The sequence below is a fragment of the Vigna radiata genome, chromosome 7, assembly GCF_000741045.1.
Source record: "Vigna radiata var. radiata cultivar VC1973A chromosome 7, Vradiata_ver6, whole genome shotgun sequence".
Classification (NCBI taxonomy): Eukaryota; Viridiplantae; Streptophyta; class Magnoliopsida; order Fabales; family Fabaceae; genus Vigna; species Vigna radiata.
In genome coordinates this window covers 40384095-40398013 of record NC_028357.1, presented here as the reverse complement: position 1 = coordinate 40398013, position 13919 = coordinate 40384095, and the positions used below count along the sequence as shown (strand labels likewise).

At 34.7% G+C, this 13919-nt stretch overlaps 2 protein-coding genes across 3 annotated transcripts; both read right to left on the bottom strand.

The window, feature by feature from the left end:
* Positions 1-1489: 1489 nt before the first annotated feature.
* Positions 1490-4663, bottom strand: LOC106768519 (pentatricopeptide repeat-containing protein At4g02750). Its single transcript, XM_014653709.2, has 2 exons — positions 3444-4663; positions 1490-2706 (listed from the first exon to the last, which is right to left on the bottom strand). Exons 1-2 carry the CDS (start codon positions 4222-4224, stop codon positions 1736-1738), a joined length of 1752 nt encoding a protein of 583 aa, XP_014509195.1. The 5' UTR covers positions 4225-4663; the 3' UTR covers positions 1490-1735.
* A 234-nt stretch (positions 4664-4897) lies between these two features.
* On the bottom strand, positions 4898-10634 carry LOC106768518 (protein SCAI). Of its 2 annotated transcripts, XM_014653708.2 has the most exons (9): positions 9913-10633; positions 8027-8230; positions 7673-7915; positions 7223-7289; positions 6943-7131; positions 6676-6767; positions 5995-6174; positions 5778-5914; positions 4898-5608 (listed from the first exon to the last, which is right to left on the bottom strand). In XM_014653708.2, the coding sequence occupies exons 1-9, from the start codon at positions 10426-10428 to the stop codon at positions 5422-5424; spliced, it is 1815 nt and encodes a 604-aa protein (XP_014509194.1). In that variant the 5' UTR covers positions 10429-10633; the 3' UTR covers positions 4898-5421. The 2 variants fall into 2 exon arrangements, with proteins under 2 accessions (XP_014509194.1, XP_022639423.1); XM_022783702.1 differs by lacking the exons at positions 4898-5608; positions 5778-5914 and having other exon boundaries at positions 6021-6174; positions 6672-6767; positions 9913-10634.
* Positions 10635-13919: the final 3285 nt, after the last annotated feature.

Genomic DNA, 13919 nt, shown 5'->3' with positions numbered 1-13919 from the left:
ATATAATGGATACTAAATGAATATTGATAAGAAAAAATAAACATCTTTATCACAAGTAATGAGTACGTGATTTTAATTACTCGCATGTTGATGAAACGTATTGGTATAATAATATCTCACCGTTACTCGCTAATTATTATTAATAACTTTATTTGAATACTAATCAAAATAAATTTATTAGTGAAAGGAATGTTATTCATTAAAAATTATTTAAAATTTAATTTTATATATGCATTTTTTATTTAGATATATGAAATTGAAATTTTGTTTTAAAAAATTATTTTTTAAAAAACTTATTTTGTGTGTTCTAACTGATTTAAATTTATTTTTTAAAAATTACATACTTTTATTATGTAATTTTATTTGAGTTATACAAAGTCTTTCTTTTTCAGATATAAAAAAAAGGTTAATTTTCTTATCATTTTATACTAACTGGGGTGGTGATATTCTGTTGATCTTAAAGAAAAACCTACCTTTCTTTTTTTTTTTCTTTTTCTAAAAGAAAAATGATAGAAATTAGATGGCTTTATCCTAAATATCTCCTTTCTTTCTGAAAAAATAATGGTGTAAATGATATGACATCTTTCTCAATGATTTTTAGTTCTTTACGTCTTCATTTCATTGTTGATTGCAATGATCATATTGTACTATTTAGTCTGCAAAATATATCCAACAAACCTAAATTTGTCGAGTTTGCAATGAATGATTTGATTGCCGTTTTTTTTTGGAAGTTAACACATTTGAATGGTGATAACACAATCTGCAAAATTTCAGCACACTGGGTAAGCGTAATAAGATTGTCCAACCTCATTAAGGGGAAAGTGATGTTTGTCATGACGACTAATAACTCAATTTTAATGCTAATCTTTGCCAGTGTAGCATTAGTTGGATTTGGATTTTTTAAATGAATGGGGTTTTTAGAGGGTAAATTTTAAATTTATAACTGTTATCAGAAGTTTATCTGTTTATTATAACTATAAATTTGTGTTATTCAACTAGAGCTTCTTCATCTCAAATAAAAGGCGTTTTTCAGTTTCACAAAAATTTGCTAGCATCTTCCAGAGCCACACTGTCAGCTAATATTTTGAAGGGATAATATTTAATAATCTCAAATCATTAACAACCTGCAGTTTTCAATTTCATTTTAGAAATGATTAATTATCAAGAGAGAGGAAAGAACAAGAGAGCATGATATCTTATTAGGAGACAAGATCCCCCAATTTTTTGAAATGCTGTTTGCAGAAAATTTGTATTCTTATCTCACAATTCAATGATATTTGCCACCTGCCACCAGAGAAAATGTATGTTCTATTGAATATTTAAAGCAATTTTTTTAATGGGAAATTCAGCATTCAATGAAATAAGAAATGTTTAATAATAACGGTGATGAATAAATACTTTGCTACATTCAAATTACGAAATTGCTTGAGAAATAATTGTAAAGTTTATCTCATTACTTTTAACCAAGAAAAATAAGAGCAAAAGAGAGAAAAGTATAAACTAGGGTAATATTACAAACAAGATAAAAAAAAATAAAATGAAGGGCTTAATTGATCTATGGTTGATGTTTTCTTCCTCATTTCTTTTTCATTTGTTATGTTTATGTAGATCCTGTTTATGACAATGTCACTCCTTTTGGGTAGCATGCAATAATTCGGAACTAACAAAGAGTGTTCTTAAATAATGTTGTATAGACAATATAACTTGGGAAATTATGGTGAGAGAATCCTATATCTTAATATGGACCACTACTAGTTGAATTTCTCAATAAAAAATCTTCAGAGTCACCTTTTACTTTCATATGTGATGTTATCCTCCTTAAAGCAACATGAATATCATTAATACTAGGGTGTGATGGATCTCCTCCAACGAAATAATGGACTTTGTTTCCAATCTGCAACCAACTATGAGCACTTTGTTTCTTAACTCCTTGCTCTTTCATCAGAACCCTGATTCTATGAACATCCTTCCACTTGCCAGCAGCAGCATATATATTAGACAGCATAACATAAGCACCAGAATTATTAGGATCCAAATTCAAAATTCTTGTAGCTGCCAGTTCCCCCAATTCCACATTTAAATGAACACTACAGGCCGCTAGCACAGCACCCCAGATGCTGGAATCTGCCTTGAATGGCATTTCATGGATTATTTTGCAAGCTCTGCGCAACTGACCTGCTCGACTCATCACATCAACTAAGCAAGCATAGTGTTCAGGTCTTGGTGGAATGCCATAATTATGAACCATCAAACTGAATAGATTCATGCTCTCATCGACTTTCCCAGCACGACAACACGCAGATAATAAACTCAGAAAAGTTATGCCATCAGGTTGAACACCGATTGACACCATCTGGTCAAAGTAGAAGCGTGCTTTGTCATAGAGACCATGCTGAGCAAAGGCAGCAATGATAGTGTTCCATGAAATTAGGTCTGGATGGGAAATTTGTCCAAAAACTAGCTCAGAATCAACAATGGCACCGCATTTGCTATGCATAGTAATCAGATTATTACTCACCGACAAGTGTGACTCAAAGCCATGCTTAATTACAAGAACATGCACCTGTTTTCCTTCTTCAAGTGATGCAAGACTGGCACAGGCAATGAAAACTGAAACAAAAGTCACGTCATCTGGTCGCATACCAGTCCTCATCATATGTGAAAACAAATTCAGTGCCTCTTCCCCTCTCCCATTTTGAGCATAACCTACAAGGTGAATCGATTGTGAAAAGATGGAATAATAAAAGAAAAAATATGCAATGACAGAGTAGAAGAAAAAAACCTCCTCCTTCTTCTAGGAATACATGTTAGTATTTTATTTTTTCTACAGTTTAATAAGAAATGTGCTATAAATGGATAAGGCTTTTTCAAATTGAGATTAATTTTAGAGCAAGAAAGGAACACTCCCCTTTGATTTAATTTAAATATATATTGTGATCTAGCTGCCTTTACTGAAATTTAGGGGTTTCCACACTTTTTTACACACTTTTTACATCAGAGACTTGGTTTATACTTAAAATTTATTACCTGATCCAATGTGTTTTTAGATTATTTTCAAGTTTTATCTCTAATCTAACCAGGAAGGAGTAGGTTTTTTCCCCATACCTTATAGATTCAAACTCAGACCTAACCAAAGGCATGCTAGAATACATGCACTTGCAGGGTAAAGTTTTCCTTAAATCTTATTCTAGAAAAGAAATCAATAACAAAATTACTAGAATCCTAATAACCTACCTTATTTCGTTTGTGTTTCTATCCATTTACTAAATTAAAGAAAAAAACATCGAATTAAAAAATAAAACACTTTTCTGTAGGAGTAAGACACCTAATGATGTGCCTTATAAGGTATAATAGATTATCTTATTAAAATCACAGACACTGTTCGGCATCAAGCTAAGAACTAGCGGATTCTACCATGTTTCGATTATTACAGGTTCGCATACCCGTTATGATTATATTCCAAGATATGTGATCTCTGCATCGAATCTCTTCAAACAAAGCTCTGGCCTCTTCCATCTTCCCTTGTTTACAAAACCCAGTAATCATAGCGGTCCTCGCCACATCACTCTTTTGCGGCATTCTCCCAAACACTTCCCGTGCTTCCTCATACAACCCATTCTCCAGCAACCCATTGATCATCACAGTCCACGATACCGCGTTCCTCCGAGGCATCGCTTCGAACAGCGCCCTCGCGCGCCCAATCCCACCGTCCACCCTGGCGTACGCATCGACCATGGCAGTATACGACACGACATTCGGATGCGGCATCTCTTCGAAGAGCCTCTGCGCGTCCCTCACGCGTCCGAACCTCGCTAGTCCCGAGATCACGGCGTTGTACGAGGCAGCGTTCTTCTCCGGCGCCGCGGCGAAGTAGCGAAAAGCGTCATCGAGGTCGTCGTTTTGGACGCACGCGGCAATGATGGAGTTCCAGGAAACGACGTTTCGCAGCGGCATGGAGTGAAAGAGTGTTTTGGAATGTTGGATAAGACCGTTTTGTGAGTAGGCGGAGAGCATGGAGTTCCACGTGACAACGTCTTTGGTGGGCATTTCGTCGAACAGTTTGCGCGCAGCATCGACTTTTCCAGCGCGTGAGAGGGATGTGATCTTGAGATTGGCGTGGTAGACATCGCGAGTGGAGGAGAAGAGCGTGGCAAGCAGAAAGAGGGAGTGTCGTCGTGCAGAGATTGGATTTGTCAGCGAAACTGAGACTGTACCAGTGAGCATGGAGTTTCTGCAATTCCAACTTTCGTAGTTCCTTTTGGTTTTTTTTTTTTCTTTCTAATTTGACTAAAGAATAATGAGCAATGAGCATTATCTAATCAGAAAAAGGCCTTCAAACCAAAAAATTTCTCCTAATAATACCAAGTAATGTTCGCGATAGACTAGATTATTAATTTATTCATTGTTTTTCAAATTGATGATTTTCCTTTTTCATGTCACTTACATCGCAAATAAACAAACATATTTTCACTCTCTTTCATCTTTTTGTCCTTTTTTTTTTCTTTCTTTCTTTCTTTCATTTTTTTTCCTTGCAACCCAACTTAGAGTTACCAATACCGTAGTATTCCTAATATTTGCAATAAATAGCTATTTTGTTAACTATCAAACGACAGTTCATTCCCTGTACTTTTTAACACTCTTATACACTGTTGGGTCGTGGATGACTCACTTTGGTGCTTTCTTGATTTTCAGTCCTCACAAGAAAAATATTTCCTGAAACAGTAAATTCTGCATCTAAAAGAAGAGTTAAGGGTAATCGTTTATACAGGATGATGATAGATTGGCCATGGGGCTCCAACAGAACTAAAATAAGTAATCTACTTTGGAATTTTGACAGAATTCGTTCTTCCTAAAATACATCCTCCTTAATCAATGATGATGTTTAAATACCGTCCAATTCTGCTAAAAAAGATAAAATTAACAATGAGTTTCTGTTTTCTTCTTTTCCTTTTCAAAGCTATGAAGTATGAACAAATACAACTAACTTTAAACTAACAACTATCTTGCCACACTACAAATACAAAATTATCTTGCCACGGCCAAACAAATGAAAAATCACCAGGCACCCATGATGACCTAACCTTGACAGAGTAAAGAGCAAACCGCCAAATACAATATATATATATATATATATATATATATATATATAGAGAGAGAGAGAGAGAGAGAGAGAGAGAGAGAGAGAGAGAGAGAGAGAGAGATCAATGAAGCAGGTGGGGTCGAAGTACGCAACACAACAAGCAGAGGCAACCATTACCAACAACTTCTTTTTTTACCAGACAGCCCAGGACCCCACATAAATACTCTCTGCCCTGTCGCCCGAAAGGTCAACTCATAATATGCTTTTGATCTGAGAATCCTTAGCTTCCAATGCCTGCATGCAACCCTAACAGTATAGTCGTTACTTTTTAAGATCCAATCTTATGTTTCAGTAAAGTGAAAGGAGTCAGCAACGTCAAAGTGCACGGCAAGTTGCACGACAGCTGAACGCACGGCTTCAGACGATGGTGCAACAGAAGTGGGTAGATGGGGTAAACAAATTGGCAGATACTGTTCACTTTCCTCAGGCGGGCAGAAAAAAGAGATCACGGATCGGCAGAATATGAATCTGTGTACATAAATGATACCAAGATATCACACAGTAAGTCCATTCAATAATTTTAATAGCGCTTGAAGTCCAAATAGCAGTTGACATCCCCCGAGACCAATCAATCACCAATTATAAATTAAAAGAAAAAAGAAAAAACTATATAAGCTAAAAAGTAAAGAACAAACACCTTAGAATAAGCCGCCTTAAAAATGGATCACTTATAACCTGCGCCCATACTAAATCCATGGTAGTTGATGAGCAAAGAGTTATTTCCCACTCAGTGAAAGCATTATCTATTATGTTCTCTGCTTCATTGTAGACATCCTACAGGTTAACCAAACAATTAGACCAACGATAATTGAAGTTAACTTCGGAAATGTTAAAGATGACTCGTGTATGCTTACTGTATCAGCCTCATTAGGGAAGACACCAATCATTTGGCAGAATGCTGACAAAGGACAAGTCAAAAAAAAGGTAAATTGGCTTCCATTATTGGAATTTACATTAGATGGATTTTTGAAAATCGGTCTTAAGGGTGAAAGGAATAAAGCAGCCGTTTCACCCCTTTCAGCGCCGTGTAAAACCTGCAATAATTTGTGATGTACACAATCAGTCAAGGCTTGTCAAAGAATATACCATGGGTCAATCAATTCTCAAGCCTAAGATGGACCGCATCCAATTTCCTACCAATTCCAACTTCCAACACATTTGCTACGGAAGAAGCCAACAAGCAAATATCCTACGCCTAAAACGAACTATAAAATCATTATATAACCCAGAAAGATGCTGCATTTGTCGGTTTGTTTTGGTCCTTTCTTTCCATCCATTTAACTCTGTCCTTGAAGAAAGTTAAACATTCATATTCAAATTGTAGAAGTTCAACAAGGCAGGGTTTTCTGTGGTTGGTGAGTTAAAATTCAATTTCAAGGATTTTGACAAACCCATGGACTACACAGTAATAAACTAATCAAAAGTATTATTAAGCCATTAAAAAGTAAAATTAGATTCTGGGAATATCCTGAACAGCTCAACCTAACAAAGTTCTCACCAACTCATAAACAAGTTCTGAGTTATGACAAACCTGCCTTGAATGCATGGCTGTTATCACTGTCAATAATCAGGAAAAGAGGTTTCCGAGTGAAGGGGATAAGATCGCCAGGGTAGAGATTATTTGTACCTGATAATTTGAATAAAGCACATGTAAGTGCAGCAACATCAGATATACCTTTTTCTATATATCATTTCATTTAAACTAACCCAAAAAGTAAGAGAAAATATAAAATTCTTTTAACGTTTCCTGGAACAATCTGAACAGAAATTTGATAGAGAATAGAATCAGAGCATCTACTTACCACTATTTCCCTTGGGACCAAACCACAGATAATTGTCATAATAGCCCCTTTCTCTCTTGCCATTATTTTGAGTTTCAGAAAGTCCAGAATTCTGTCCATGGGAAGTCTGAGAAGGGACTCTGTGTCTTGAAGATTTGGATGAACCTCCAGAATTTTCTACCTGAGAGACATTATTCAGACCAGCGTTCCCTGCATGAATGATCATTAAGCTAACTAACCTATTATAACAGGCATGAGACGAAGACTATTTATACTTGAAAAAGAAAGAGAAAATGTAAACCTGAGGCTGAAAGGTATACTAGCACGACACTGTCTGGTGGCAGTTCCTCACAAATTGTAGCCATTACCTGCATAACATCATGAAGCTTAAATAAGCAACAACAAATTGTGTTCATCGGCCAGTGAAAGATTGCGTATGAATGGATGTAAACAGCCATTTACTTCCAACAAGTCAAAATTTTGGTATTGATTCATAAATCAGATCATACAACAGAAAAGAAAAACCAAATGTATGTGTGCACAAATAGATAAGAGAGTGTATTATAAAAATCACTAAACTAACAAAGCAGACCAAAGGCAAACAAAAATGTCGAAGTCATGATAGGAGATGCCATAAAATTGTCATGCAATATCATCTGATGTTGACAAGGCCTAGTTACCAGAACTACTGATTTTAGTATGCAGACAAGCAAGTATGTAATATAATCTTTCCAGTAACTTGAAAACTCACTGCTATCACATGTGTCACAGATGGACGGTACAGGGTAGCTTTTCTAGGATTAGGAGGTATATTTGGATCCGTCATATCTGCAGTGAGATTCATGTCTATTATCCCAGAAGCTCCTGAGTGATCAATTGTGTCACCGTTCTCCTTAGGTTTAAATGTATGCTTTTGGTAGAATGTTCCACTAGGCTCCCATTCTAAACATTGTATCATTCTATACATGTCCAATGTAAGCTCAGCAAACTTGACCTGAAAGAGAGAATATACAAAGATTCATAAGCTCCAATCCCTTTTTAACCACTAAAGTAAACCAACAATCCAAATTTAAGAATCATCACAGTAATGCGAATCAGTATTAACCTCATTTCGATGATAACTTGTCAACAGGGCATCTTGAAATTTTAAAACCCTCTTAGCATGAAAACGAGCTACATAAGGAAGAGATGCTCGATGAGTGTCAAATGTGGCACAATAGCGCATGGGTCTGAGATTAAAGCCCTTATCAACTTTTGTGAAACGGTTAATTTCTTGCACCACTTGCTTCCATTCCTTAAAGTTAGTTTCCTGAAAAGAAATTATTCACATTCATAAGTCAAGCATGCAATATAGTACATATAATTTTTTCTCGAGGTTGAATAATGGAATACAAAGCATCAACAAGATCTGTTATAACAAAATTAATGAGATCTATTTTTAAAGAAAAAACACAAGTTAAATACTAATATTGAACAATATGAATTAAAAAGTTAAAACAATCAGATTGAGAAGTGGAGGCTTGACTTCCGATCCTAAAGAACAACAACCAAAGATGTAAAGTTATAGGTAATTGATAACACCTGAAGCAGAACGATGCAGTGATGATCATGGTATCGGGCCAGAAATAAAAAAAGATAGAGTAATTTTACAAAAAGAAATACCAACCATAGTCTATAGGGCTGTTGTCATCATGCGAATAATAAAGTATCATTATTTTCTGCATAAACACTTTTGTTACCCTGATCATTTGATATACTTATCAAATCAACACATGAAATGCATTAGGAAATTCGGTTTTGCAAAACTGACAGAAATTTTATTAGTATGCTCTTGTTTGACAAACTGCTTTTGACCATAAAATCATAAATAAAAATCAATAATAGATTTAAGTAAAACAATTTTGAATGTCCATGTTTAGTAGTATGGTCAAGATTAACTCCAACATCTCACGCTCTCATTAAATAACTCTATAAATATGGTTTCAGAAGAAAATCACAACTGTAACAACAATATTATTCTACAAAAATTTCCCCTGCAATCATTATAATAAATTGATCAACATATGTATATTAAGGATCTTCAGAATCATTATTTTTGTTTTGCCAGTAATTTCATCAACTCACCAACATTTTATTCTAAAAAAAAAACTGGCCCCCACATTTAGAATAATAGTGTACAAGTTGAAATCCAGTTGATCCAGAGCATTACTATGGTTCTATAATGGGAGGCCATTTCTTTAGAAAAACTACAACTTGCTTTTCTTCAGTACTGTACAACTGAGAACCTTCAATAACCTTGATATTTATCCTATTCCGGATCACCACAGTAATCACTTCCACAGTTCATACAATAGTCAGGTCAGCTATAAAAAGAAAAGGAACAAAATTTTGCTTAAATTAATATCCATTAGATAACCCACCGATTTTATCCTATGGAGTCAGATGTCAATGAAACAAAGATTGCATTACTTATTTCAAAAATCTCCTGCAGTGGGATTGCCATCAAACGATGAAACTAACGTAATTTAGTGACACGAATTCTATCCCAAAAAACCGTGAATTCTGCCATATTACATGCAAAACCACACAAGGTTAGGTGGGGCCGGTACACTACACAGATCAAGCCAGCATATGATCGCTGTTCTGTTCTATCACATAGCCCAAAACACAAGAAGCTAATCTAATCATCCTCAGGTTTTCACCTACGGAACCTAAATCGAGTATCATACAATGACCAGTAACAATTGATCTGCAAGGAGCAGCTTTTAACTTAATCCCTAAGATAAAAGCATTTTCACTTTTCAGAAGAAAGGAAACACCAACACACATCGCTTCACTCCTAACTACTTCATTTGCAGAAACAAAATAAAATAAAATAATTACACGCACATAAAAAAAGAAGATGAATATTATCAGTTCACTTTCCTCTCCAAAAGCTGAAACAAGAAATTAAAGCAAATTGAGAAGAGAACGAGAAAATGTATAGATTACCCGAAAGGTACTCTTGCAATCATCAACTAAAGCCCCAAAGCGTTCGACGAGGTGGTTAACCATCTCGGTCCGGTTAAGAATGACCGAAACAAGCAAAAAGCGCGCGTAGAAGCGCAACTCCTTAGAGCGAACACCGAGATCTTTGGCGTTGGGTTCGGATCCTTGGAAGTACCTTCTGCTGAGTATGGCCTCGTAGAAGACGTAGGCCTCGACGAGGAACCTGCACTCGCTCGTCCTAGTGTACTGCCCGAAGTACAGCTGTCCGATTCGGCTAGCGATCTCGCCGATTTCCCACCGCTTCAGCCCGCACTCCACCAGCTTCGAGCGGTTCTCCTGCTGGTACTTCCACAACCTTGTGTACGCCTTGAACACCTTCTGGAACGCGTGCTGCTGCTGCTGCTGTCGGCTCGTGCCGCCTCCGTACGCCGCCACGTCTCGAACGCGCCCGAACTTCCTGTCCGCGCTCTCCACCAGCGCGCGGAACGTCTGCAGCGCCCGCTCCTTGTCCTCGGACATGCCTTCCAGAAAATCAGACAGAGAGAGCCTTCTTAGGTCTCCGTCCGGTGACGCTCCTCGCCGCCGGTCATCGGAGAATTCCAGAAAGTAGTGCTAACCAGAAAATAGAAACGAAATGCGCGTTTGTGTCTGGGCGTCGGAAAAAGAGAGAAACGGTGAACACTCAAGAGGGCGGTTACGCTTTTCGTTTGCCAAAGACTGTGTAAGAAAAGTATATAATATAATTTTTAATATTTAATGTTATAAATAACGCTATGTGCATGTGTTTTGTTTTTATTATTATTACACTGCATTAAATTTTAAACATTAACATTTTATTAAATTTCGTGTTAATTACTATTTTTAAGTTCATTTTTTCATTACAAAATACATCTATTAGTTTTACAAATGGTTAAATTTTACAAAACGACATTTAATTAACCATTTTTAATAACTTTTTTATATATTTTTTTATAGTCTTAGTGTATATTCTAATCACATTTATAATTTAATGTTCCTCAAATTAGCAATATGTTAACTCATTCAGGCTTAATGGGTCCAAGGAATAAATTATATCACTCAGATTATTAATAGATATCAATTATCCATAAAGTTAATGAATATTTTACAATTTTATTTAAAAAAAAAACAGCATTTTGCTTGACTTATTCTTTTGAAAAAAAAAATTAAAATTTATATCAACGGTGATTTAAATTTAATTAATAATGTATGCTTTTTGATAATAATAATAATAATAATAATAGAAATCTGTCTATAATCAATAACACAAAATTGGTTTTTGTTAATTAATGAATTCTAAAAACTTGTGATTGTATTAAATATTTGAAATGAGAAGTGTATTATTACTAGTGGCAGTTGTATCTAATCATATCTAATTTGAAAAATAATTATGATTAATGAGAGATACGTGTAATTTTATAATTAGAAAGCGTATGCCTCTAACATATATTTATAATATCTTAGATGTTAGAATATTCCGGGAGAGAGAGAGAAAAAAAAATGGAATTTACTGTTTATTTCGCTTTTGCTTTTTTCAGTTTTCTTTTTCGCTGTTTGAGAGATAATCGAATGATAGTGTTTGGATTTTGGATTATTTGCTGAAGGGACTTTCTTTCCAGCCAATTTATTTTGGCTTTTGTACTGCAGAGCGACCAATTTATTCATTTTCATTTTTGTTCTCTTTTTTTAACGTGAGAGAGGTGAAAGCAATGGCAAAACCAGGACCAAAACTGAAAAAATCACGACCTTACAAATGAAATCCCAACAACATCAGCCAAAACAAACGTTGCTATGGGGTTGGCTCTTTCGTGTTTTGGACTGAAATTATTTTATTATGACCATTTAATTAATTAATTAATTACTTGTAGCAAGGAATAATGATGCTCAGAAAAACATTTGTGTCTGGTGTCTTTTTCAGAATTTTTAAATCGTCAAACTTAATTATTACCCTTATTTTAGTCGTAGGTGGTATGGTACTGTCTTTTTTTTTTCTTTTTTACGAAAAATATAGTCAAAGTTTCAAATACAGGTATAGATTTGAATAAAGAAGAACTGCTTTGGTAAACGAAAGATAGAGACTGTTTGTTTGAAGTTATTTGCTGGCACCAAACGTGAAACTAATTTATTTATTTTGGCTCAGTGTCAAACTAATGGTGAAGCAAAGCAACCTTCTTCTCTCTCTGTATATATCTGTTCAGGCTGCGTTGGCTCGTATTAAATTGATGCATCGTCCATTCGTTGCACCATAAATGCAGTTTTGAGTGGTGGACCTTGATTGATTCATCATGATATCCATTAATTTGGAATTTAGTTATATGTCATTTTCAGGTATGTAGCAATTACAATTAATAGAAACTTCACGTTAGATTATCTTTCGGTAGAGGATCGAGTTACGTAAGTTGTATACAATTTGTTTTTCAAGATTGTTTGATCATTGTTTTCTGTTTTGCTTTTTTATTTCTCGTTTAGATTCTGATGTCAAAGTCAATAATAATTCGCAATTAGAGTATTGTATGGGTATTGGATAAGCGAAACCTTAAACAAGACACAATCACAATCCAATTACCCTTATCCAGTGTTTTACTTTAATGGAAACTTATCTGTTATGACTGTCTAGCTTCATCGTTATCCTCGTGTCGTCCAGTGTGGCTGTCTAGGGACCCCAGTACAGTGTATATATGTATACTTATTTTTATCACGTCTAATTTTATATGATACAATGTTAAGAAATAAACTTTAAATCTAATTCAATTCTATAAAATCGGTTTATAAAGTAAAATTTGTATATATTTCTACGCTCTAAATTAATTCTATTTTTTTTTATGTGAAACTTTCAATGATCAATGTAAGAGTTTTAACGAGGAATAAAAAAAATTATGAAAAATATGAACAAAACCTTTTAATTGAAAAGTGAAAGTTGAGAGTTTTTAACTGGCACGCATTTGAAAGGTTTGTGTATTTTAATGTAACATTTAAAACTTGTGTTGCAAATGGTGGTGGTTTGTAAAGATTTGTGCATAATGTGGCCAATGATATGAAACAAAATGTTAATCATTCTCTAATTGCTCGCAAAGGCATATATAAATGAGTTAATAATTGGGTTATGAAGTAGAATACACCCTAGCAGTTGGTGAATGATGTCAGCATTCACAGTGTTGTTTGGTTTTGTTTTGATTGGTTCAACGTGCCCAGATTGGAAAATTCTTATAATAATAGAGAACATGTCCAACCACTGAAAAAAAAATCCGAGATTGGAACTTGGGAAGAAGAACTTCGACATTGGACCTGGGATTCTTGGTAATAATGATTTATCTTTTGCCTTTCATTCTTTTTCCTCCTTTTTGGTCTATGGATAATGAGGGTGGGTGAATCATGAGTTTTGAAGTCCAAGTTAAAGTAGTCAATTTATTAATTTGACGCATTTGAAAATGAGATTGAAAAATGGCAATGGGGTGTGTTTGATTGTAGCCAAAAAGGTTTTTGATGAGATATATAGAAATTACCTAGTAAAGTGTTTTTATCTTGTACCTTCATGTTGGAAGTCTCGCATCCACTAAAAATAAGATTAATTTATAATTTATAAGTGAGATGCAAACTTTATCTTATAAACTGGTTTTATAGATTGAGTTAGGTCTAAAATTTATTTCCAACATAATATCAGAACTATGATTAAAGTTTATCCTAACGAATTGTCGGATCGCTATTGAACCTAAAATCCTATCAGAAATATGCACAATTGTGGTAATATTGTGCCAAAATCGTTCTGTATCTCTATAGCACAAGTTGAGAAGTGGACAAGCATCATGTGACTTGGTTGACATCATTATTCTGTATCTCTACCACAATCGAAAACCAAACCTCCCAAATTTCGGATGGTTACTATCTTGTACAAAATTCGTAGAAATCACGAGTTAGGAAGTTTTCCACTAAATACAAATAAGAAAGATCATCAATATCTAAATAAAATAATCAATAAATATATTAATTTAAAG